General features: G+C 37.6%; 1 protein-coding gene across 1 annotated transcript in view; it reads left to right on the top strand.

Annotated features, from left to right (window-relative positions):
* Nucleotides 1-25929, top strand: part of DGKK (diacylglycerol kinase kappa) — a gene marked incomplete at both ends in the record, with an annotated part of 129827 nt that overhangs the window by 85765 nt on the left and 18133 nt on the right. The window contains 5 exons of the mRNA XM_081277903.1: nucleotides 1183-1264; nucleotides 21181-21272; nucleotides 22120-22219; nucleotides 23780-24008; nucleotides 25772-25879. Coding sequence (XP_081134029.1) covers nucleotides 1183-1264; nucleotides 21181-21272; nucleotides 22120-22219; nucleotides 23780-24008; nucleotides 25772-25879 — 611 coding nt within the window. The remainder of the gene's footprint in view (nucleotides 1-1182; nucleotides 1265-21180; nucleotides 21273-22119; nucleotides 22220-23779; nucleotides 24009-25771; nucleotides 25880-25929) is intronic.

The raw sequence follows: 25929 nt of genomic DNA on the forward strand, positions 1-25929 counted from the left end.
AAGTATATTCTAAACTCTCTCCCAGAGCCCCATGCCCTTTCTGGATTCAATTGAAGGCAATGTGGGGGGGTCTTGCCTCTTGGGAAACCAAGCATGTAATATATTTCCTTTAAATATCACTGAAGGCCCTCTCCAAATCTAAAAGATCTTAAGCAGAGGCCTCATGAGTAAAGTTCAAGAATTCTATGAACCTCCTTCAATTTGCATAGCCAGGTATCTATATAAACATATTTTTACCTCAGGAAAGAGCCATAAAGAAACTTTAAAAAGGTGGGGGGAGAGTCAAAAATGCCTGGCTTAGATTTTTCTCTACTCTAGAGAGAGTATTACCATCCTACTACCTCTGAGGGGGTAAAAACAAAACTTTTTATGCTGGGGAACATTCAAATATTTGATTTAGGTCTCTATGTAAACATTTCCTGGGGAAGGCTGGGGCTGGGGCTCAATGGTGGAACACTTGCCTGGCATGTGTGAGGCCCTGGGTTTGATCCTCAGCACCACATAAAAATAAATAAAATAAAGGTATGGTGTCCATCTACAACTAAAATTTTAATTTAGAAAACAATTTCCTGAGGAGCTTTTTCAAGATACCAAACTGGGCCCTGCCATGAAGATTCTTTTTGGGGGGATGGGGTATAAGGGATTGATTTCTGGGGGAGGTACCAGGGGCACTCAACCACTGATCCACATCCCCAGCCCAATTTTGTATTTTATTTAGAGACAGGATCTCACTGAGTTGCTTAGTGCCTTGCAGTTGCTGAGGCTGGCTTTGAACTTGCAATCCTCCTGCCCCAGCCTCCCAAGCTGCTAGGATTACAGGTTACAGGTGTGTGCCACCTTGTCCAGAACCATAAAGATTCTTATTTAGTAGGTCTTTGGGCAGGGCCCTGTTATATGCATTTAAAAAAAGCACCACCAGTGATCTTGCTCTGGTTGAGAAGCACTGCTGTTCTCTGAGAACTTTAGGAAGAATTCCTTCCATCACTGGCCTAGGAAAGTCATGAAGCAGAGTCCCTTCTTGTGGTATACCTTGAGATCAGTGGCCAGAAAGTGCTTGAGTACCCCGTATAAACCATCCCCCCACCACATATACATTTTGCCATCTTTTTTGACCTATGAATCATTGATTCCAACTTTTAATAAAGGAGAGCCCTAAATATCTCTCTTTGAACTTCATTTCAGATGGAGTGTGATGATCCGTGAGACTCCCAGACAAGCCCCACTGCTAAAAGGACAGGTTGAGATGGACATACCAAGATTTGAGGTAACTACTCTAATTTAAGTTACCATCTTTATTATGAGTGAAATAATAGGCAAAGTCTAGAGAAAAGTTTTTGCATATCCATGGGTTTTATGAAGATGAGATCACTGATGACTTGGGGACATGTCAATCAACAACTGTTTTATAAGAATTTGTTAGGCATTTATTTAGCCATATACTTATCTATTTATTCAAAATATTTATGGGATAAATACTATATGTTAGATACTCTTTTAGGATCTGTTTTTATATACTAGTGAGCAAAGAGAAATGATATAGAGCTTATAGGTTCATAGTCTACTTGGAAAGAAATATATATATATATATATATATATATATATATATATAGAGAGAGAGAGAGAGAGAGAGAGAGAGAGAGAGAGAAGAAGAAGAAAGAAAGAAAGAAAGAAAGAAAGAAAGAAAGAAAGAAAGAAAGAAAGAAAGAAAGAAGGAAGGAAGGAAGGAAGGAAGGAAGAAAGGGAAGAAGAAGGAGAAGGAGGAGGAAAAGAAAGAGAAGGAGGAGGAGGAGGAGGCAGAAAGGGACTAGGCAGCAATTCCCAGTCCCCTCACCACACAGAAAGAAGACAGAGAAGAAACAACAAGTCAGAGAGTTGGAAGAAAAAAGTAAATGCCCTGAGGCCCAATATTACAAAGTCTGAGACCTGGAGAGAATTGAAGATTGGTTACCACAGTAGAAAATAAGTGTAGAGTTCCCCAACCCTGAATCTGGACCAGATTGGAGGAAGAGATGAGGGCAACAGAGAAAGAGGGAATAGGAAAATCACATAAGCTCACTCCCTTAACATTTGGAAAGAAAACCAGGAAAAATTAAAATATGACAGGAACAGCTGTGTCATTGAAGCAGATCATGCACTAGACAACCAAATTTGTAAATGGAGTGTCCCTGCTGGACACTGCAGCCATTTGGGGGAACCCATACTTGAATAGTCACTGCCTTAAATCAACATGACATCCCCCTACCTCACTTAGCAGCAAACTAAACCAGAACACCCCTGTAGTGGGTTCTCTTAAGAATCCAACTACTATCTGAAAGTTGCTGGAACTGCCTCCTCCCCACTGTGAACAAGGGGAACAGGGTGGAGAAGCCTGCTTGGGAAGTGCTTGCCCAATCCAGTGCCTGCTCAGCTGATGCAGAGAGCCCAGCAGAGATGGAGCAGATGCTCAAAATTCAGGGTGGTGGAAATCTGAGCTCAGATCTGAGTGGCAAGACAGTTTGGGCACTGAGGAGAGGAAAGGGGAACCTATAGAACCACTATTGCTGCCGGCTGACACTGGGAGTGAGATCCATGGAAAGTAGCAGTAGTCCTAAGAAACCCAGAGAGACTGGTGACCGGATCATGGGCCTCATTGAGGCCAAATAGGGGAGAACCTGTCTGAATATTCAGCAGCATAGAGGTACAGATTTCCAGACCATGGCTACACCTAGTAGAAAGCCACAGGCAAGTGCTTAAGTCTCCACAGGAAGCTTAAAGGAAGAGTGCCTAGACCATTACCACAGCCAGCAGGTCAGCCAAGGGATGAATTTCCCTGGGCCCAAGGCAATGAAAAACAACGGCACCCAGTCTGACTTGCTCCCAGCCTGACCCTGTACCACAACTGTGGAGTGATCAGACACTGGATAGTGGCTGGACCCTGCCTCAGACACAATCAGCAGAGGGAATCAGCACCTGCTATTTACAAGCTGGGGCAGTAGAAACTAGAACCCACATAGACTGGCTGAGTCCCTTTACTCCAAAATAACATAACAACAGTACCTCAGTAAGCTGTATAAGCTGGGTGGTGTTTATACACCACAGATAAACCCATGGAGAAAACACAACCACAGGACCTGTGCTTATAGACAGCAAACAGACCACCCCACCAAGCAAAAGACCCTGTGCAGGGGAACACACACACACAGTGACCCATCCATCACAACCCCGGTCCAAAGCCTATGTCCTGAACCTCAGCACACAATAAACCAACCAACAGACACAACACCACACTCTCCAAGCTGTTAGCTGCAGGCCCTTGAGCTGACAAACCAGAACCAACTGGAGGGAGGTCCACAGCAATTAGGGGAGTGGCTCCTGTATTCCAGCACCTCTGGAAGGATCCAGAGCCAAAGAGTGATGGATATCTGCTAAATGTGCCAAATTTTAATGAAACCCAAACCAAGATTTAACCAAAATTTTCGTCACCTTGGCATGGTTTACTATAAATAGCAAAAACTTCAACTTTGGTCATATATATTACTTTTTAACTTGATACTTAGTCATCATCCTAATAGCCAACATTGTACTTTCAACCCATTTGAATGTATTTCTTCTAATGGTTTAAAGCATTACTTAGAATAATTCTCCCAATCTCTGTCTCCTAACCCTAGTTTCTCCTTGCTCCTCATATCCCTATAATACCTCACATATACCACATCTACCTATGTCTATTTTTACCTTGGACTGCACCATTCCATTCTATATTCACTTTCTTTTTTTTTCCTTTTTTCAATCTTTTGCCAAATCTTTTTTAGCCCACTTTCAGCCCTCGTGTAATGTTATAGCAAATTAATACATAAAATATATGGCGAATATATAGATATAATTTTTTCCTTTGATATATGGGATTGAACCCAGAGGCACTTAATCACTGAGACACATCCGCAATTGTTTGTATTTATTTTAAGATGGGGTTACTGTAACTTGCTTAGGGCCTTGCTATGTTGCTAAAGCTCACTTTGAACTTCCAATCCTTATATATCAGCCTTCAGAGCCACTGGAATTACATTGCATACACCACCAAGCCCAGTACAAAAATTATTATCAAATATTGGCAAACAGCAAAGAAAAACATATTAAAAAGATAGTGCATTATGATCAAGTTGGGTTCATCCCAGGGATGCAAGGTTGGTTAAATATCTGAGAAATTAATAAATGTAATTCACCACATAAATAGACTTAGACAAGAATCACATGATTATCTCCATAGATGCACAATAAGCATTTGAAAAAGTACAGCCTCTTCATGTTTAAAACACTAGAGAAACTAGGGATACAAGGAACTTAACTGAACATCATAAAGGCTCTATATGAGAACCCCAACCAGTAACATACTGAATGGAGAAAAACTGAGAGCATTCCCTCTAAACACAGGAACAAGACAAGGATGCCCACTTTGGTCACTTTTGTTCAACATACTCCTTGAAATTCCAGCCAGAGCAATCAGACAGGAGGAGAAATTTAAAGGAATACCAACAGGATAAGAAGAGCTCAGATTCTCTCTGTTTGCACATGACATGACCCCATATTTAGAAGATGCTCCAAAAAAACTCAACTAGAAGACTTCTAGACCTGACAAGTTCATTCAGCAAGGTAGCATGATGAACATACATTAATCAGTTGCTTTCCTATATTCCAATAATGAATCTGCTGAAAATGAAATTAGAAAATCTATTCCATTCAGAATAAACTAAAAAGAAAAAAACATCTTGGGAATAAATCTAACAAATGAGGTGAAAGAACTCTATGAGGAAAACTATAGAACACTAAAGAAGGAAATCTAAGTAGACCTTAGAAGATGGAAAGACCTCCCATGTTCTTAGATAGGCTGAATTACTATTGTCAAAATGGCCATACTATCAAAAGCATTATTCAGATTCAATGCATTACCCATCAAAATAGCAATGGCATTCTTCACAGAGCTACAAAAAAAAAACAGCTCTGAAATTAATTTGGAAATATAAGAGACCCAGAATAGCCACAGCAATCTTTAGTGAGAGGAGGGAAGTTAGAGGCATCACAGTATTAAACCTCAAATTATATTACAGACCTGTAGTAACAAAAACGGCATGGTACTGGTACCAAAAGAGGCATGGGATCCAGTGGAACAGAATAGAAAGCACAGAGATAAACCCTCATAAATACAGTTATCTCATATTAGACACTGGAGAAAAGATGGCCTCTTCAACAAATGGCTCTGGGAAAACTAGAGATCCACATGTAGAAGAATGAAACTTGACCCCTATCTCTCACCCTTCACAAAACCCAACTCAAAGTGGACCAAAGACCTAGGAATTAGATCAGAAATTCTTCAACTGCTAGAAGAAAATATAGGCCAAACACTCCAACAAGTTGGCACAGGAACCAACTTCCTTAATAAAACTCCTAAAGTGCAAGAAATAAAACCAATAATCAAACACTGAGAAGGAATCAAATGCTTCTGCACAGCAAAGGAAATAATCAAGAGCATGAAGAGAGAGCCTACAGAATGCAAGAAGGTCTTTGTCACCTGCCTCTCAGGGCATTAAAATTCAGAATATATAAAGAACTCAATAAACTTGACACCAAAACAAAAAATTTGCTTAAAAAAAGGTATAGAGACCATTACATATATGTATGCATATATGTATATACATATATATTATTAGAATTATTTCTCTCTAGATAGTCTGTTACATATATATGCATATATGGGTTTATATGTATATCTATATCTATATTTCAATATCTATATATCAGTACATTCTGGAAGGAGTCAGGGAAAGCCTCTATGGATAAGTGCCATTTCAGAAGAGATCCAAAGACCAGAGAGCATTACCAGGAAAATAAGAAAGAAGACGCCTGTTCCAGACAAAGGGAACAACACATGTTATTTCAAGGACAAGAAAAGACAGGGAATATTCACAGAACTAAAATACGTTCATAATGGCTGGGGCGCAGGGACCAGGGATGAAGTTATGAGAGAGAGAGGCAGAGTCAGAGACAGAGACAGAGACAGACACACTAAAGATGAGGCTAGAGAAATATTCAGGGTCAGACCTGCAAGATCTGGTAAACCACAATAGGAAGTTTGTACTTTGATCCTAAGAGTATTCAGAATTCCAGAAGAATTTTCTTTCAATTTTTATTAAAAAACAATCCTAGAAATTGTAGATTCTACCATTAACATTTCACCACACTTGCTTTATCACGTATTCAGCCGTCTAACCATTCTGCTAGCTAACAGAAGGGTTTTGAGCAGAGGGATTCCATGATGTGTGGAGAAACAATTGAAGGAATAAAGGCTAGAGGGGAAAAGAAAAAGTAGGAGAGACTGAAGTTGTCTAGGCAAGAGATGGTGGTGATTTAGATTGGTGAAGTAGTAACAGGGTTGAGAACGACATGTATTTGGGACATACTAAAAAATAGAGTTAGCAGGTCTTGTAGAATTTTGAATGTAGAGAGTGAAGAATGGAAGGAGTCAAAGTTGTATTTAGGTGTACAGACTCAAGATCCAGGCTACCTGGAATCAAATCTAAGCTCTGCCACTTACAACCTCCCTTTTGCCTCAGTGTTCTCCTCTGTGAAATGGGTATGTAGGGTGGTCATTGGGATTACATGAAAAATTACATATACACATAGCTTGGAACATAGCCAGCACATACTCAGTACTATATAAGTGGATGCTGTTATTATTAGTAAAATCAAGATTTAAGAGGTGATGCTCTGGCATTGAAAATATGTAGATTTGAATCCCAACTCTATATTTTCTAGCTATGTAATATGAGATAATTCATGTGAAACAAACAGTATCTCCTTCATATGAGTTTCTTTTTAAAATTTTTATTTATTCTTTTTAGTTATATATAACATTAGGAGACATTTTCATATAATCACAAAAGCATGGAATATAATATGCACTAATTTCCCAGTTCTGTCCCCCTTCCTACTCTCCTCCCTCTACTCTACTGATTTTTCTGTAATTTATAGTTTATTTTTGATTCATGTCTTATAGGATCCAATTTATTAATGTTTGCACATATGAAATTTCAGTTTGATTTATTCCACTATTCTTCCCTTTTCCTGTCCCTCCTTCCTCCCCCTTCAATCACTTCTAGCTATTCTACTTATCTTTCTTCTATTTTAATGGACCCCCTCTTCCCTTTTTCCTCTCTCTCTCTCTTTCTCTCTCTCTCTCTTTCTCTCCACCCCTTATTGTGTATTAGCTTCCACGTATTAGAGAAAGCATTTGACCTTTGACTTTTGGGAACTGGTTTATTTACTTAGAATCACATTGTCCAGTTCCTTTCATTTACCATCAAATGCCAGACTTTCATTATTCTTTATGGCTGAGTAATATTCCATTGTGTATATATACTACATTTTCTTTATCCATTCATCTGTAGAGGGCACCTAAGTTGGTTCCATAGCTTGACTATTGTGAATTGTGCTGCTGTGCATATTAATGTGGTTGTGTCACTGTAGGATGCTGATTTTTTTATCTTTTGGATACATATCCTGGAAAGGGATGGCTGAGGCATATAGTGGTTGCATTCCTAGATTTTTTTTTTTTTTTAGAGAGAGAGAGAGAGAGAGAGAGAGAGAGAGAGAATTTTTTAATATTTATTTTTTAGTTTTCGGTGGACACAACATCTTTATTTTTTAAAATTTTTATGTGGTGCTGAGGATTGAACCCCGTGCTCCGCACATGCCAGGCAAGCACGCTACCGCTTGAGCCACATCCCCAGCCCACATTCCTAGATTTTTGAAGTATTGCCACACCACTTTTGAGAGTGGTTGCACTAATTTGAAGTCCCACCAACAATGTATGAATCTATTACCCGATATCCTCACCACATTAAATTATTATTTTTTTCTTGATAATCGCCATTCTAACTAGAGTGAGATGAAATCTATATGTAGGTTTTTTTTTTCTTTTGTTTTTTTTTTGGTACTGGGATGATTGAACTCAGAGGCACTCTACCACTGAGCCCCATCCTCAGCCCCATTTTTTAAAATTTATATATATATATGTATATGTATATATATATACATATGTATACATATATATATGTATATATATGTATACATATGTATATATATATACATATATATATGTTAATTTTTTTTAATTTAGTGACAAAGTGTCAGTGAGTTTCTTAGTACTTTGCTGTTGCTGAAGCTGGCTTTGAACTTGCAATCCTCCTGCCTCAGCCTCTTGAGCCTCTGGGATACTGGCATGCACTATGGTGCCTGGCTCAATGTAGTTTTGATTTGCATTTTCCTGATTGCTAGAGAAATCGAACATTTTTTCATGTTTGTTAACCTTTTCTTATTTTTTTTTATTAAACCCTGGGGAATTTAATAACTGAGCCATATTCCCAGCCCTTTTTCATATTTTATTTAGAGACAGGGTCTCATTGAGTTACTTAGGACCTTACTAATTTGCTGAGACTGACTTTGAACTTGGGATCCTCCTGCTTCAGCCTCCTGAGCCGCTGGGATTACAAGCGTGTGCCACTGCCCTGGCTATATGAGAAGCATATGTTTAGTTCTTTTGCCCATTTATTGATTGGGTTGTTTGTATTTTGGGTGTTAATATTTTTTAGTTCTTTGTATATTCTGGATATTAATGCCCTATCTGAGGAGCAGGTAGCAAAGATCTTTTCCTATTCAGTAGGCTCTCTCTTCATGCTCTTGGTTCGTTTGCTGTGCAGAAGCTGTATAATTGGATGCCATTCCATTTATTGATTTTTGGTTTTATTTCTTGCACTTTAGGAGTTTTATTAAGGAAGGTGGTTCCTGTGCCAACTTGTTGGAGTGTTAGACCTATATTTTCTTCTAGCAGTTGCAGAATTTCTCTAATTCCTAGGTCTTTGGTCCACTTTGAGTTGGGTTTTGTGCAGGGTGAGAGAGAAGGATCTAGCCTCATTCTTTTATATGTAGATCTCTAGTTTTCCCAGAGCCATTTGTTAAAGAGGCTATTTTTTCTCCAGTGTCTAATATGAAATAACTGTTTTGATGAGGGTTTATCCCCATCCCACATTCCTAGATTTTTGAAGTATCGCCACACCACTTTTGAGAGTGGTTGCACTAATTTGAAGTCCCACCAACAATGTATGAATCTATTACCCAATATCCTCACCAACATTAAATTATTATTTTTTTCTTGATAATCACCATTCTAACTAGAGTGAGATGAAATCTAAATGAGTTTATCTCTGTGCTTTCTATTCTGTTCCACTGGATCCCATGCCTCTTTTGGTGCCAGTACCATGCTGTTTTTGTTACTACAGCTCTGTAATATAATTTGAGGTCCAATAGTGTGAAGCCTCTAACTTCCCTCCTCTCACTAAAGATTGCTGTGGCTATTCTGGGTCTCTTATATTTCCAAATTAATTTCAGAGCTGTTTTTTTGTAGCTCTGTGAAGAATGCCATTGCTATTTTGATGGGTAATGCATTGAATCTGAATAATGCTTTTGATAGTATGGCCATTTTGACAATAGTAATTCAGCCTATCTAAGAACATGGGAGGTCTTTCCATCTTCTAAGGTCTACTTAGATTTCCTTCTTTAGTGTTCTATAGTTTTCCTCATAGAGTTCTTTCACCTCATTTGTTAGATTTATTCCCAAGATGTTTTTTTCTTTTTAGTTTATTCTGAATGGAATAGATTTTCTAATTTCATTTTCAGCAGATTCATTATTGGAATATAGGAAAGCAACTGATTAATGTATGTTCATCATGCTACCTTGCTGAATGAACTTGTCAGGTCTAGAAGTCTTCTAGTTGAGTTTTTTTGGAGCATCTTCTAAATATGGGGTCATGTCATGTGCAAACAGAGAGAATCTGAGCTCTTCTTATCCTGTTGGTATTCCTTTAAATTTCTCCTCCTGTCTGATTGCTCTGGCTGGAATTTCAAGGAGTATGTTGAACAAAAGTGACCAAAGTGGGCATCCTTGTCTTGTTCCTGTGTTTAGAGGGAATGCTCTCAGTTTTTCTCCATTCTGTATGTTACTGGTTGGGGTTCTCATATAGAGCCTTTATGATGTTCAGTTAAGTTCCTTGTATCCCTAGTTTCTCTAGTGTTTTAAACATGAAGAGGCTGCACTTTGATCTTTTATCCCTAGGATGAACCCCACTTGATTATGGTTCACTATCTTTTTAATACATGCTGTTTGCCAATATTTTATTAAGTAGTTTTGCATTTATGTTCATCAGTGATATTGGCCTGAAGATTTCTTTCCTTGATATGTCTTAGCCTGCATTGGTTACTAGTGTGATACTGGCTCCAGAGAATGAGTTCTGCATTGTTCCCTCATTTTCATTTTTGTGGAATAATTTAAGGATCGATATTAGTTTTTCTTTAAAGGTCTGGTAGAATTTGGCTGAAAATCCATTCAGACCTGAGCTTTCATTCTTGGAAGGATATTGATGTCTGCTTCAATTTTATTACTTGATACTGAAATGTTTAAGTTTCTGTATCTCCTGGTTCATTTTGGATAGGTCATATCTCTAAGAATTTGTCAATAAGTTCAGATTTTCTAGCTTAATTGCGTATGAATTTAGAAAGAATTTTTGATGATCTTCTGGATCTCAGTGGTATCTGTGGTGATATTTCCTTTTTCATCTCTGCATTTATTTATGTGAGTCTTCTTTTATTTTAGTTAATTTGCCTAGGGGTTTATCAATCTTATTTATCCTTTCAAAAGACTAACTCTTTGTTTTATGGATCCTTTGTATTTTTTTTCTCTATTTCATTGATTTCAGCTGTGATTTTTTTCTTGTCTTCTACTGATTTTGGTATTGGTTTGTTCTTTTTCTAGGGCCTTGAGACATAATGCTAGATTATTTTTGGTATCTTTCTATTCTTTGGATGTATAAACTCAGTGCTAAACTTTCCTCGGAGAACTGCCTTCATATAGTACCAAACATTTTGATATGTTGTATTACTAGTCTCATTTACTTCTAAAGACAAATTTTTAATATTTTCCCTGATTTGTTTTGCTATCCATTCATAATTCAAAAGCACATCAATTAATCTCCAGATGTTAGAGTGGTTTCTGTTTTATATATTATCATTGATTTATAATTTCATCCCATTATGATTTGATAGAATGCAAGGTTTTATCTCTCTTTTTTTTTTGTATTTGCTAAGATTTGCTTTGTGACCTAAAATACAATCTATTTTAGAAAAGATTCCATGCACTGCCAAGAAGAAAGTGAATTCAGTCCTGAATGGATGAAATATTCTGTAGATATCTGTTAGCTCCATATCATTAATTGTATTTTTGAGTCCTGTAGAATCTTTGTTTATGTCTAGATGATCAATCTAGTGATGCAGTCACCCAGGATTATTGTATCATGGTATATTTGATTCTTCATATTGAGAAAAAGTTTGTTTTATGTCCATAGATGCACCATTTTGGGGTGAATAAATATTTAAAATCATTATATCTTGTTGTTGGACATTCCCCTTAAGCAGTATGAACTGACCTTCTTTGTCTCTTCTCATTAATTTTGGTTTGACACCCACTTTGACTTATATGAGAATAGTTCCTCTTGCTTATTTAGGAGTACCATTTGCATGATATGCCTTTTCTTATCCTTTCACCTTCAGTCTGCGCATGTCTGCCTGTGAGTTGAGTCTCTTCCTAACAGCATATTGTTGGGTCTTTTTTTAAAATCTGATCTGCCAACCTTTGTCTTTTGATTAAAGAGTTTAGATCATTTACATTCATTGTTGTTACAGAGAGACTTTTTTTTTTTTTGGTACCACTCAACCATTGAGCCATATCCCCAGCCCTTTTTTCCATTTTATTTAGAGACAAGGTCTCACTGAGTTGCTCAGTGCCTCGCTTTTGCTGAGGCTGGCTTTGAACTCATGATCCTCCTACCTCAGCCTCCTGACCTGCTGGGATTATAGGCATGTGCCCTGCACTTGGCATTAGACAGATATTCTTTATTTCATGCCATTTTGATGCATTTATTTTTTTTCTTTAGTAAACCATAAAAGGACTAAGAGTTTATTAGCAAATAATCCAATTTAATAGTTTGGAAAAATAATATTTTATAAAAATAAGAGTCGAAAAAAGAAAATTCTAAGCCAAAGAAAAATAAGAATGTATTGAAAATGAACACACCACAGAAAGAATCACCAATGTCAATGTTGGTGTATTTTTTGTTGTTCTTTTTCATTATACATGACAGTAGATTATATTTGACTTGTATACATACATGGTGTATAACTTATTCTAATTAGGATCCCACTCTTGTGGTTATACATGATGTGGAGTTTCACTGGTGGTGTATTCATATATGAATATAGCAAAGTCATGTCTTATTCATTCTACTCTTTCATATGCCCACCCTATCCCTTCCCTCCATTACCCATTGTCTAATCCCATGAACTTCCTATTCTTCCCTCCTCCTCCCTTATTATGTATTAGCATCTATATATCAGAGATGACATTTGTCCTTTTTGGGGGGAGGGGTGTTAGCTCATTTCACTTAGCATGATATTCTCCAGTTCCATCCATTTCCTGGCAAATGCCATAATTTCATTCTTTTTTATGGCTGAGTAATATTCCATTGTGTATATACATATCACACTTTTATTATCCATTCATCTGTTGAAGGGCACCTAGCTTGGTTCCAAGCTTACTTATTGTGATTTTAACTACTATAAACATTGATGTGGCTGAGTCACTGTAATATGCTGATGTTAAGTCCTCTGAGTATATACTGAAGGGTGGGATAACTGAATCAAACGGTGGTTTCATTTCAAGTTTCCTGAGGACTCTTGGTCAGGAAGACAGAAAATTTAAACAGATCAATTTCAAGCAATGACACTAAAGACACCATCAAAATTCTACCAACAAAATAAATAAATAAATAAATAAATAAATAAATAAATAAATAAAAAACCCAGGACTAGATAGATTCTCAGCCAACTTCTACCAGAACTTCAAACACCAATCCTCCTCAAATTATTCCATGACATAGAAAAGGAGGGGAAACTTCCAAACTCGTTTCATAAAGTTAGTATCACCCTGATCCCAAAACCAGACAGAGATATATCAAGGAAACAAAACTTCAGACCAGTATCTGTGATGAACATAGATGCAAAAATTCTCAGTAAAATACTGGCAAATTGCATTAAAAATATCCTAAAAAGGTAGTGTACCATGATCAAATTGGATTCATCCCAGGGATGCAGGTTTGCTTCAACAAACAGAAATCAATAAATGTAATTCATCACATCAATAGACTTAAAGACAAAAATCGTGTGATTATCTCAATAGATGCAGAAAAAGCATGGGACAAAATATAGCACCCCTTCATATTCAAAACACTAGAAAAACTAGGGATAGTAGGAATATATCTCAACATTTAAAAGCTATATATGCTATACTCAAGGCCAACCTCATTCTAGATGGAGAAAAAAATTGAAAGTATCCCCTCTAAAACCTGAAACAAGACAGGGATGCCCTCTTTCACCATTTTTTTAAACAGAAGTACAAATTTTTCTTGATTCGAAATTGCATAAAACATACTGTAAAAAAACATACTGTTAAAAAAACTTTGGTGAATGGCAAAGCAAGATTTATATCAATGCCAGGGCTAAGATATTTTCTTCAAGTGTCATTATAACTCTTAATACTTGGTGCCTAAGAGAGATTAAAGAGAGCATACAGAGAATATTTATATATACTCACAAATTCATTCTGGGAAACATATGTTTTAAGTTCAAGGATAATAACTACTCCAGTCCTTTCACTCCTTACATGGTTCCACCAGTCCATTATCTCTTTTTAAAATTATGTTTATATGACAGCAGAATGATTTTGATTCATTGTACACAATTGCAGCACAACTTTTCATTTCTCTGGTTGTACACAATATAGCATTGCACCATATGTGCAATCATACATATACCTAGAGCAATTAAGCAAAGGAAAGAAATTAAAGGGATACAAACAGAAAAAGAAGAGCTCAAAATTTTCCTATTTTGGATTTCAAAATTTTATATTTAGAAGACCCAGAAAACTCTACCAGAAAATTCTAGAATTTATAAATGAATTCAGCAAAGTAAAAGGATATAAAATTAACACCCATAAATTAAATGTGTTCCTATACATCAGTGATGAATCCACTGAAAGAGAAATTAGAAAAACTACCCTAGTCACAATAGCCTCAAAAAATAAAACAAAATCTTTGGGAATCATTCTAACAAAAGAAGTGAAAGACCTCTAGAATGAAAACTACAGAAAACTAAAGAAAGAAATTGAAGAAAACCTTAGAAAATAGAAAGATCTCCCACACACTTGGATAGGCAGAATTAACATTGTCAAAATGACTATACTAGCAAAATAATTAGAATTTAATGCAATTCCTATTAAAATCCCAATGATAGTCTTCATAGAAATAAAAAAGCAATCATGAAATTCATTGGAAAAATAGGATATCCAGAATAGCCAAAGGAATCCTTAGCAAGAAGAGTGAAGTGGGAGGTATCATAATACCAGACCCTAAATTATAATACAGAGCCATAGTAACAAAAATGACATGGTATTGGCACCAAAAAGATATATAGACCAATAGTACAGAATAGAAGACACAGAGACAACCCACATAAATACAGCTATCTCATACTAGACAAAGGCACCATAAACATACATTGGAAAAAAAGATAGCCTCTTCAACAAATGGTGCTGGGAAAACTGGAAATCCATATGTAGCAAAACGAAATTAAGCCCCTATCTCTCACCCTGCACAAAAATCAACTCAAAGTGGATCAAAGACTTAGGCACTAGAACAGAGACCCTGCACCTAATGGAAGAAAAAGTAGGCCCAAATTTCTACCATGTCAGCTTAGGAACTGATTTCCTTAACAAGACTCCTAAACATAAGAAATAAAATCAAGAATCAATAAATGGGATAAGAATCAATAAACTAAAAAGCTTCTTCACAGCAAAGTACACAATCAATAATGTGAAGAGAGAGCCTACAGAATGGGAAAAAAACATTACCACACACCTCAGATAGAGCATTAATCTCTAGGATATGTAAAGAACTCAAAAAAAATTAACACCAAAAAACCAAATATCCCAATTAATAAATGGACTAAGGAACTGAATAGATACTTCATAGAAGAGGACATACAACCAATCAACAAATATATGAAAAAATTTTCAACATCTCTAACAATTATAGAAATGCAAATCAAAACTACTCTAAGATTTCATCTCACTTCAGTCAGAATGGCAATCATCAAGAATATAAGCAACAATAAGTGTTGGTGAGAATGTGCGGGGAAAGGCACACTCATACATTGCTGGTGGGACTGCAAATTGGTGCAACCAATATGGAAACAGTATGAAGAGTCCTCATAAAACTTGGAATGGACCCACCATATGACCCAGTCATCCCACTCCTAGGTTTATACCCCAAGGACTAAAATCAGCATACTACAATGATGCAGCCATATCAATGTTTATAGGAGCTCAATTCACAATAGCTAAACTATGGAACCAACCTAGTGCCCTTCAACAGATGAATGGTAAAAAAAATCTGTGATATATATACACAATAGAATATTACTCAGCCTTAAAGAAGAATAAAATTATGGCATTTGCTGGTTAATGGATGGAACTGGAAAATATTATGCTAAGCAAAATAAGCCAATTCCAAAGAACCAAAGGCCAGATGTTTTCTCTGATATGCAAATGCTAATTCACAATAAGCAATGGAAGAATAGAGTTATTTTGGACTAGACAGAGGGGAGCAAATGGAGGGGAGGGGGGTATGGGGGTATGAATGATAGTAGAATGAATCAGACATTATTATCCTATGTGCATATATGATTACATGAACTGTGTAACTCTATATCATGTACAACCAGATGAATGAGACATTATACTCCACTTACATATATATGATGTGTCAAAATACATTCTACTGCCATGTATAAGTAATTAGAACAAAAACCAAAAAGATAGTCCACTATGATTCATCCCAGAGATGCAAGTTTGGTTTAACATACAGAAATCGATAAACACAATTTATCACATCAATAGACTTAAAGACAAGAATCACATGATTATCTCAATAGATGCAGAAAAATCATGGGACAAAATACAGCACCCCTTTGTATTCAAAACACTAGAAAACTAGGAATAGTAGGAACATACCTCAATGTTTAAAAGCTATATATGCTAAACCCAAGGCCAACATTCTAAATGGAAAAAAAAATTGAAAGCATTCCCTCTAAAAGCTGGAACAAGACAGGTATGCCCTCTTTCACCACTTCTTTTTTTAAATGACAGCAGAATGCATTACAATTCTTATTACACATATATACCACAATTTTTCATATCTCTGGTTGTATATAAAATATGTTGACACGCAATTCGTGTCTTCATACATGTACTTTGGATAATGATGTCCATCACATTCCACCATCCTTGCTACTCCCCTGCCCCCTCCCTCTCCTTCCCACCCCTCTTTCCTCTACTTCTATTCAACATACTCCTTGAAACTCTAGCCAGATCAATTAGACAGAGGAAAGAAATTAAAAAGATACAAATAGGAAAAGAAGAGCTCAAACTATCCCTATTTGCCAATGACAAGATTTTATATTTAGAAGACCCATAAAACTCTGCCAGAAACCTTCTAGAACTCATAAATGAATTGAAACAAGTAGCATGATATAAAATTTATACACACAAATCAATTGTGTTCCTATACACCAATGATGAATCAACTGAAAGATAAATTAGGAAAACTATCCCATTCACTATAGCCTCAAAAAAGTAATAATAAAATATTTGGGAATCAATCTAACAAAAGAGGTGAAAGACTTCTACAATGAAAACTATAGAACACTAAGGAAAGAAATTGAAGAAGACCTTAGAAGTAGAAAGATCTTTCATGTTCTCAGATAGGCAGAATTGATATTGACAAAATGGCTGCACTAGCAAAAGTTCTATACAGATTTAATGCAATTCCTATTAAAATCCCAATGACATTATTCATAGAAATAGAGAAATCAGTCATAAAATTCATTTGGAAAAATAAGAGGCCCAGAGTAGCCTTGGAAAGTGATGCAGGAGGCATCAAAATACCAGACCTTAAATTAACCAACTGAGCTATAGTAACAAAAATGGAATGGTATTGGTACCAAAATGGCCATTTTGATGTATTTATAATGTTTAAAATTGGACTTGATTCTTCTTTAATTGACTATTCTTGTAGTTTAATTCATCTCTATCATGGTTTTCATTTTTATTTTTCATTTCTTCTTCATGAAACCATTCATTAGGTATGTTCTATAATCCAGCTTTCTTGTAACGAATTCTTTTAGCTTCTGTTTTTCATGGAAGGGTTTTATTTATTTTTTTTGAGAGAGAGAGAGAGAGAGAGAGAGAATTTTTTAATATTTATTTTTTAGTTTTTGGTGGACATAACATCTTTATTTTATTTTTTATGTGGTGCTGAGGATCAAACCCAGTGCCCCGCACATGCCAGGTGAGCGAGATACTGCTTGAGCCACATCCCCAACCTGGAAGGGTTTTATTTTATTTTCACTTTTGAAGCTTAAGTTTGCTGGATATAGTATTCTTGGTTGGCAACTGTATTTTCTTTTAGAGCCTCATATATATTATTCCAAGGCCTCCTGGCTTTTAGGGTCTGGGTTGAGAAATCAATTGAAATCAGGATTGGCTTACCTCTAAGTGTGACCAGCCATCTTTCTCCTGCTGCTTTAAAAAATTATATCCTTATTCTGCATGTTAGGCATCTTCATTATAATATGTCTTAGAGTGGGTGTATTGAGATTTTGTATATTTGGAGTCCTATATGCCTCTTGTATTTGAATTTCTATCTCATTCTTAAGGTTTGTAAAATCTTCTGATATTATTTCACTGAAATGTTTGTGTGTTCCTTTAGCTTATATTTCAGAGCCTTCATCTACCCTGATGATTCTTAAATTTGGCCTCTTGATGTTATCCCAGATTTCTTGGATAGTCTGGTGACAGTCTCTTACTATCTTCATGGTCAACTTTATTTTCATGATTATACACTTTGACTCTGAGACCTGAAAACCTATCTTCAAAATGGCCTCATGTATTGGTGAAGCTTTCCATTGAATTTTTAATTTAGTTCATTGAATCATTTTAAGTATTTCTCTTTAGTTCTTTTTGAGAATAGCTATCTCTTTATTGAAGTGATCTTTCATTCCTTGTATTTTTCTCTAATTTTACTCCATATGTCTTCTTTTAGCTTATTGAACATTTTAATTATAACTTTCTAAATTCTTTCCCTGACATTTCCTACACTGTGCTGTTGATGGAGTCAGTTGTTTAGGCATTATGCAATGTTTTGGGTGGTTTGTTTTCTTGCTTTTTTCATTTTTTTCAGTCATCTACTGGGATAGTTATCACTTCTTTTGAGCAAGGAACTACTTTGTGTACTTAAGAACTACTTTCTTAAATTCTTTCTCTTAAGAACTCTAGGTTGGGTGAATATCTAGATATGATACTTCAACTCAGTGTGTGACCTGTGCTCATCCCAATTTTGGCACCACTTTGAGAGATACCACTAAATCCTATTTACTACATACAATCACTTCAGAGTCAAGGCATGTACTACTATTCGGCCTTATGAAAAGTGAAAAACTTGTTGATATTGTTCTCCACTGTTCCTGTAATTCAGGTATAAACTTGTATCAAGTTTCTGAAATAAGATGAACAATTAGTTATTAAATACATTAAAATTGCTATAACATTTGAGAGCTGAAAGGGAGGAAGAAGAAATATTGGGCAAAAAAAGAGAGGAAGAAAGAAAGGATGAATGGATGGAAGAAGGGAGGGAGGGAGGAAGGAAGGAAGAAAGAAAGAAGGAAGGAAAAAGAAAAGATACAAAATAATACACACCAAGGTATAAAGGAGAAAAAGATGAATGGTGGGTATTTGAGATAGTAGCAGATAATGTAAGAGGATGAATAGGTGGTAAGAGGAGCAAGTATAAACTAGAGCTCAGAAATCAAAGATAGATTGATTCCAATTGATGGTTTAAACAATTAGGAGAAATGCAGTCAATGTAGGTTCAATATTGGCTACTAGGGTAACAACTATCAATCAAGTTAAAGAGTGATATATATGATCAAAGTTCACATTAGAATTATTTATAGTAAACCATAACAAGGTGAATAAAATTCTTATTGAATCTTGACTTTGGCTTCATTGGAGTTTGCTTATTTAGCAGATATGCATAGATCTTTGGCTATGGATCCCTCCAGTGTTTCAGGAGCAGAGGAGCCACTTCCCTAATTGCTATGGGCCTCCCATCAGCTGGTTGTGGTTTGTCAGTTAAGGGGCCTGTAGCTGACTATACAGAGGCTTAGCTGTTTCTATTGTATGCAAGAGTTCAGGATGCAGGCTCTGGAGTGTCCCTGTGATTGCTATGGGTCACTATATACCTGCTCCCCTCTCTAGGATGCTTTTCATGGTGGTAACTTGCCTGGTGGCTGTGTACAAGCATAGGCCCTCTGGTTGTGGATGTGTGGATTTTCTCTGGGTTTTCTGTGGTATAGAAGTATTCCCCCAGCTAACACTGCTCTCTGAGGTCTTGTAGTAAAGGGACTCAAGTGGTTCACTTGAGTTCTAGTTTCCAATGCCCCAGGTTGTGAACAGCGGGCGTTGATTTCCTCCGATGCAAGGTTTAGCCAGCGTCCAAATAATGGCCCTTCACTGGCTAGTTGTGCCCATGGGTCAGGCTGGGAGCAGTCACTCCTTGCTGCCTTGGATCAGGCAATGTTCCCCCTTAGCTGACCTCCCTCTGGCTATGGTTGTGGGTGCCTGCCACTTTAGTATCCTGTGATACTCATGCAACTTCTCCTAGTAGCCTTCTGCCCATTGCCACCATCTGGAAACTGGATATCTATGTTACTGGATATTCAGGCAGCTTCCCTTTGGTACAGTCCTATGATCAAGGGGACAGTCCCTCGTCTTCCCATGGTGCTTCCTCCCACTCTCAGGAGCTAGGACTGGTGATTTCTAATGGATCCACTTTTCTCTGCTTGGGGTCAAAGTTGCCTTGCTTCTCCATTTTTCCTGGGGTCCATGGAAGCTGTGCAGACCTTTCCACCTCTGCCCAGGCCACAAGGAGGCTGAGTAGAGTACTGGATTAGGTGCATTTCCCCATGCAGGTCTGCTCCACCTACTCCCTTTGTTTGCATGAGGGGGAGGGGGGTCTCAGCAGCAGCAATTCCTCTAGAAGTTCTTTCTAGCCAGATTCTGAAGAGGTGTCTGCACAGGACTTCCTGGGTTTAATCTGCAGCTGTCTGGATTGAAAGGGGTGACTGGTTGACTGAGGGCTCCACAAAATGGCTGCAGACCCCCCAGCACAGCTTCCTTTTCATGATTTGGTTTTAAGTTGTTATCTGCTTCAAGGACACTGCCATTCCCACCACACTTGAAATTTTACTTGCCTTTCCAAATGTTTTGAAGTGGGTGAGCTTAAGAGTTTTTCTGCTCCCTCTTTCTCTCTCTGTGGCCCCTCCCCTTTGCCCCCACCCTGGTCTGGGTTCAGGGTTGGAGAACTCTGCACACATTTCTATTCTGATAACCTATCCTCCAGTCTCTCCAGATCTCAGAGTTTGTAATATTGAGTCTTAGAGCATTCATTTTGTCACCCACCTCTCAATCCTGCTTTTCCTTCACTACCTCCTTTTTGTGTTATAAGGAAGTCGGGACTCAACACCTAACTCCCTTCTGCCATCTTTTCTCCACCATTTCCTGGATTTCAGGGCACCTAGCATTTTCCCTATGGTTCTTTGAGTACCTGTGTATCACAGAAACCTAGGGCTCCTGAACATAGGAGGAGTATAGAAATGTATCTGAAGAATCTTCATCTGAGTTTCTGATGACTAATTTAAATAAGAAGACACAGAATATATCTCTTATTTTTAGAATGACTGAAGAGCCACAATTATCTCTGGGGACCTTCAACAAGAATTCTTTGATTGTGATTATTTCCAGAAAGGCAGTTGAGTTGTTCACAAGAGTCAGGAAGAAATAATTAGGCTATGGGGTGGGTGAGGATGGGCAGCATGCTAGGACACAGTGCTAAGACTTCAGGGCTCTATACTTGTTTCCTCCCCTAGACTGCTGCCATCCAACACGTAGAATCTGCAACCACCGAGTTGAACAAAGTCCTGAGGGCCAAGTTCCCCACAGAGATGATCATTGCAACCAGGTCAGTATTCCTTTCTCTCTGGTTCTTTAGGGGTAATTTTGCCCCTCACAGACTCTTCCAAGGACATACACAGGGCTCATTTTGATACCCTGGGTTGTTGAGGCCAAGGAAAGTGTGGAATTGTATTTCCTAATTGGATCTCTCCCAACTCAAACCTCCTGAATACAAAGTTTAAGAAAATAAGATACTATTGGGTTGAGAGGTCCAGCCACTCCAAAAGCACAAAACTGCAAGCCAGGTATTTGGAAGGAAGGTAACAGGAGGGAAATGCAACACTCTAGACCATTCAACAGCTCATATACCATGTTTTCCATCTTTGACACTGGGAAAGATCTCTATAGTACCTACCTACTTATAGCTGCTCTTTCATAACCTGAGCAACACATTCCTCCTCTCAAATATGTCAGTCATTCATTCTTCCCCGGTTCATACTCAAGCTATCACACTCTCCTTTGCAAACTAGTCCCCACAGGGAGAGCCCTCCTGATGTCATTATGTTTATACTTTATTACTGAGGCCCTTGAATCAGAGCTGATTGAACCAGGGCAAAAACCTAACCTAACTTGAACCAAATAAATGCTCTATTTTGGAAATGCAGAATTAGGACTAAAAAATCCTAGTCAACCTGCCTTAGATACTTCATTTGGAAAGTGGTTTGAAACTGAACTGAAGTGGAAGTGGAGCATATTTTACCATATATATGGGAGGAGCAGTAAAGGGGGGAAGGTTGGAGAGAAAAAGACAGGGAGAAAGGGAGAAGAGATGAGGAAAGAGAGAGAAAAAGATGGAAGATAGGGCTCTGGACTGCATGGTCCATGTCACATCATGCCTTCTATCTTCTTTCCAGATTCTTGTGCTCAGCAGTGGAAGATTTTGTGGAAGATATTGTAAAGGCCTGGAGTCAGATAAAGCAGAACAACACAGCAGTACAGTCTGTGATTTTGAAGGTAAGTCTCTTTTCCTTTTGTCTTTTTGTCCTCCATTTTTGTGGAGCCAGGGACCCCTTTTACAATGAAAGCAAATGTGACAAAATATATGATACTTGTTTTTCTGTGCCTGACTTATTCCCTTAACATGATGTCCTCTGGTTCCATTCATTTTCCTGAAAATGACATTATTTCATTCTTTTTTATGACTGAATAATACACCATTGTGTATATAGACCATATTTTATTTATCCATTCACCTGTTGAAGAACACCTCAGCTAATTATATATCCTAGCTACTATAAACAGTGCCATAATAAAAATAGGGAGTGGGATAGCTGGATCATATGGGATTTCTACTTTTTTTTGAGAAACCTCCATACTGTTTCCATAGTGGCTGTATTAATTTACATTACCATCAACAGCATATAAGGGTTCCTTGAATGAGACAGGGACTGGGGGGAAGAGGGAGGGAGAGGAAGGTGAGAGAGAACAGAAGGGAGGGAGGACATGATCAATACATGATATATGCATATATGGAAATGTCACAGTAAAATCCATGAATTTGTACAATTGATATGTGTAATAAAAATCATGGAGAAAAGGAATGTAAAAATAACTCATCAATAATTTTATGTTGATTACATATTAAAATGGCAGTATTTCAGATTTTTTTTAAACAAAGCAAACGTGCCTCTTACTGGGAATTGTAAAAGAAAAACAAGGAAGGGCAACTGTTGAGCCTTCCTGATGGGGAGGGTTCAAACTTGTCACCCTCCATGTTTTGCCAAATAAAGAATGGCATATGCATGCATACACACATGCTGTATACCTAGCATATGCCAAACATCTGCTCACAACTAGACACAACTGTGCACTAAGTATATATACCAGAACATACTTGAAAATAAGCACATATAAACACACACTAGAATCATGCCTGCATTAACCTCTGTAACAACAATAGCTAACACTTACGTTGCACTTATTCTTGCCAGAGACTGTTCTAAGAGCTCTTAATGTATTAATTTATTGAAACCTGACAGCTGCCCTAGAATATAAAGGAATAAAGAGGTTAAGTAATTTGCTTCACATCATAAACTATTAAGTTATGAAGCTAGGAATCAAAATAATAAATCCTGCAGCAAATGTATATCTTCAAGCATACACTCATACAAAAGCAGCTAGCAACACCCGTGCAGAGACCATCCACATCCACATGAGCATGCCCATGAACATGCCATCCAGAAATGTTTATCTTTCCTAAAGTTTTCCATGTTATACATCATTTTATAGGCCAGTCTGGCTCAAGAAAGACTTGGAAACATACATTGATGCCTGAGGTTGCTCAGAAACAAATGATGCATGTTTGATTCCCCCCAATACCCTTTGGGTATCTCATCATATCTAGCCCTGTATTTCTTTCCCCATATGTTTGATCTCCTCATATGTGATTTTTCTATGCTCAGAAAACTACTACATTTTGTCATCTCTCCCCCTACCCCTACCCTAACTCCTTATTCTGTCCTGTCAGTCTCTGGTCCCTCATAACAATGAGCCATTTCCTTCCTCTCTTTATAGAGCGACTTAATGTATGATAAGCTCAGTGTCCTGATTGATGTCCTGGCTGAGGAGGCAGCAGCTACCTCTGTTGAGAAAAGTGCTACAGTATACACAGATGGTGGCAAGGCAGATGGAAAGCCCTTCGTCCCTCAAGTAGACCACATAGCCAAGTACAAGTTGGAGCTGGCCACAAAGGCCCAGAATCTCCAGAAATCCTTGAAGCTCATCATATTCCAGGTTGAACAAGGTATGGGGCCTGGGGTTTTGATGACTGAAGTAGGGGAAAGAGAAGGTTCCAATGGATGGTCGATTGGTTTCCCTCATTCTGGGTTTGCTATCTGACCTCACTACCTAAATTTGATTAGATTCTGCATTCATATTGTATTGAAAGTCAGTCCTCAGAGTACTAATTTGAAATGCTTCAGTCATGATAAGTTGCCACTTTGGCTACTCCTATCTCCCAGGCAGTCAACTAACACTAATGTTAAACAATTACGGGTGCTAAGAGACCTGGCTCAAAGCTCTGTTATCTCCCACCCCTAGTCATGCAACCTGTGCTCCTGTTTGTTTTAAACCTGTTACTCATTTAAACAGGAAATGGTGTTCATGTCTGCATGTCTGACAAAGTATTAATCAGAGATAAGGCCCTCAAAGTAATTCTGATGGCCCTCACATTGATTGCCATTACCCAGGACTCAGAAGAATATACAATCTCTGACTCAGTTTGAAAACCTTTTCAACTCCCCCAATTTCTTCACCTAACATTTTGGTGACCACTTCTTCCACACATGCTTTATTTATTTATTTATTTGTTTGTTTATTTTGTGAACATGGTATATTGCTTTATTTAAGTCTTCTCCTAAATAGCTATTAGTATTATTTTTCTTTTTTATTGATTTTATTATTTTTTTAAATACATGACAACAGTGGAATGCATTATAACCCTTATTACACATATAGAGCACAATGATTCTTCTAAAAATCAGATCAGAAGATGGTGAAAGACCAAACGTGTTCTAATTAAATTACTGAAATTGAGCAGAAGTACTGAGTAGCAAGGAATTCTTTTTGGCTGGCCTTTGACTTTTAGCCTGGTACTTTCCCCTGCCTTGGTACCTGTAGGCACAAAACCCCAGTCATGTTTATAAGGAATAAAGAAAGTCTCCCTTATGCATTGTGGATGAATTAAACAGCCAGTTCACCTGTATTTCTATAGTTAGTTTCCAAGTAAATGAAGATCAGATTAATCTGAACATCCCACCACTCTGTCACAACTGAAGCTCCGTCTGCTCTATCAATATGTTAGATTTATAGGTTTGGCTTGTAGCTATGGGACAAATCAAGTTTCCCTAGTAGGGTAGGAATTGAACCTATGAGCTAAGGCATAGGCTGAGCACCTGAGCTGTACCACACATAGGCTGGGGAAAGGAAGGAGATATCCCAAGTGTTTTAGGTATGGGTGAGATAATTGAGTAAAAGAGTGGCATGCTCCTAGAGACCCAAGTCTAGACAAAAGTCCTGTAAGTAAACAAACTAACAGAATGGAGGTGGAAGAGCAGAGAGTTTCCTACCCTGCTCCCCAATTCCCTAGTCCCAAGCTTCTACTCACAATCATGTATATGGGTGACAAAAAAGAGTACCAGGAAGATAAAGTTCAGACATGGCTATGAAAGCCATGGCAATAGCACAAGACAAGCTGAGCACAGGCGTGCATACCACAGGAGGATGGTGAATTGTGCCAGCATGCACAACATAGTGAAACTCACTCCAAACCAAAGAAGAAAAAGAAAGAAAAGAGAAAAATGGAAAGGGAGTACAAAGGGCATCATGGAGGAGATATGATGGTCAAATGGGAGTGTCTATTGTCTACACACACACTGACTAGCATTAACTAACAAAAGAAATGCTCAATAAATGTGACCCATCCTCATTCCCTCTATTCTTCCTTCCTTCCATTCCTCTTTCCCTCCCTCCCTCCGTCCCTTCCTTCCTTCCATGTTTTCTCTATAGTTCTGGATGAAGAAAGCAGACAGACAATATCAGTTAAGAACTTTGCATCAACTCTCTTCCTGGAAGATTATGACTCAGAGGATTTTAACCAGATGAGCCCAAGACATCGTAAGGATCTTTCTCTTCTTCTTCTGTTATTCTAGACTTCTTCATGTCAT

The sequence above is a fragment of the Spermophilus citellus genome (genome assembly GCF_964194105.1).
Source record: "Spermophilus citellus genome assembly, chromosome: X".
NCBI lineage: Eukaryota > Metazoa > Chordata > Mammalia > Rodentia > Sciuridae > Spermophilus > Spermophilus citellus.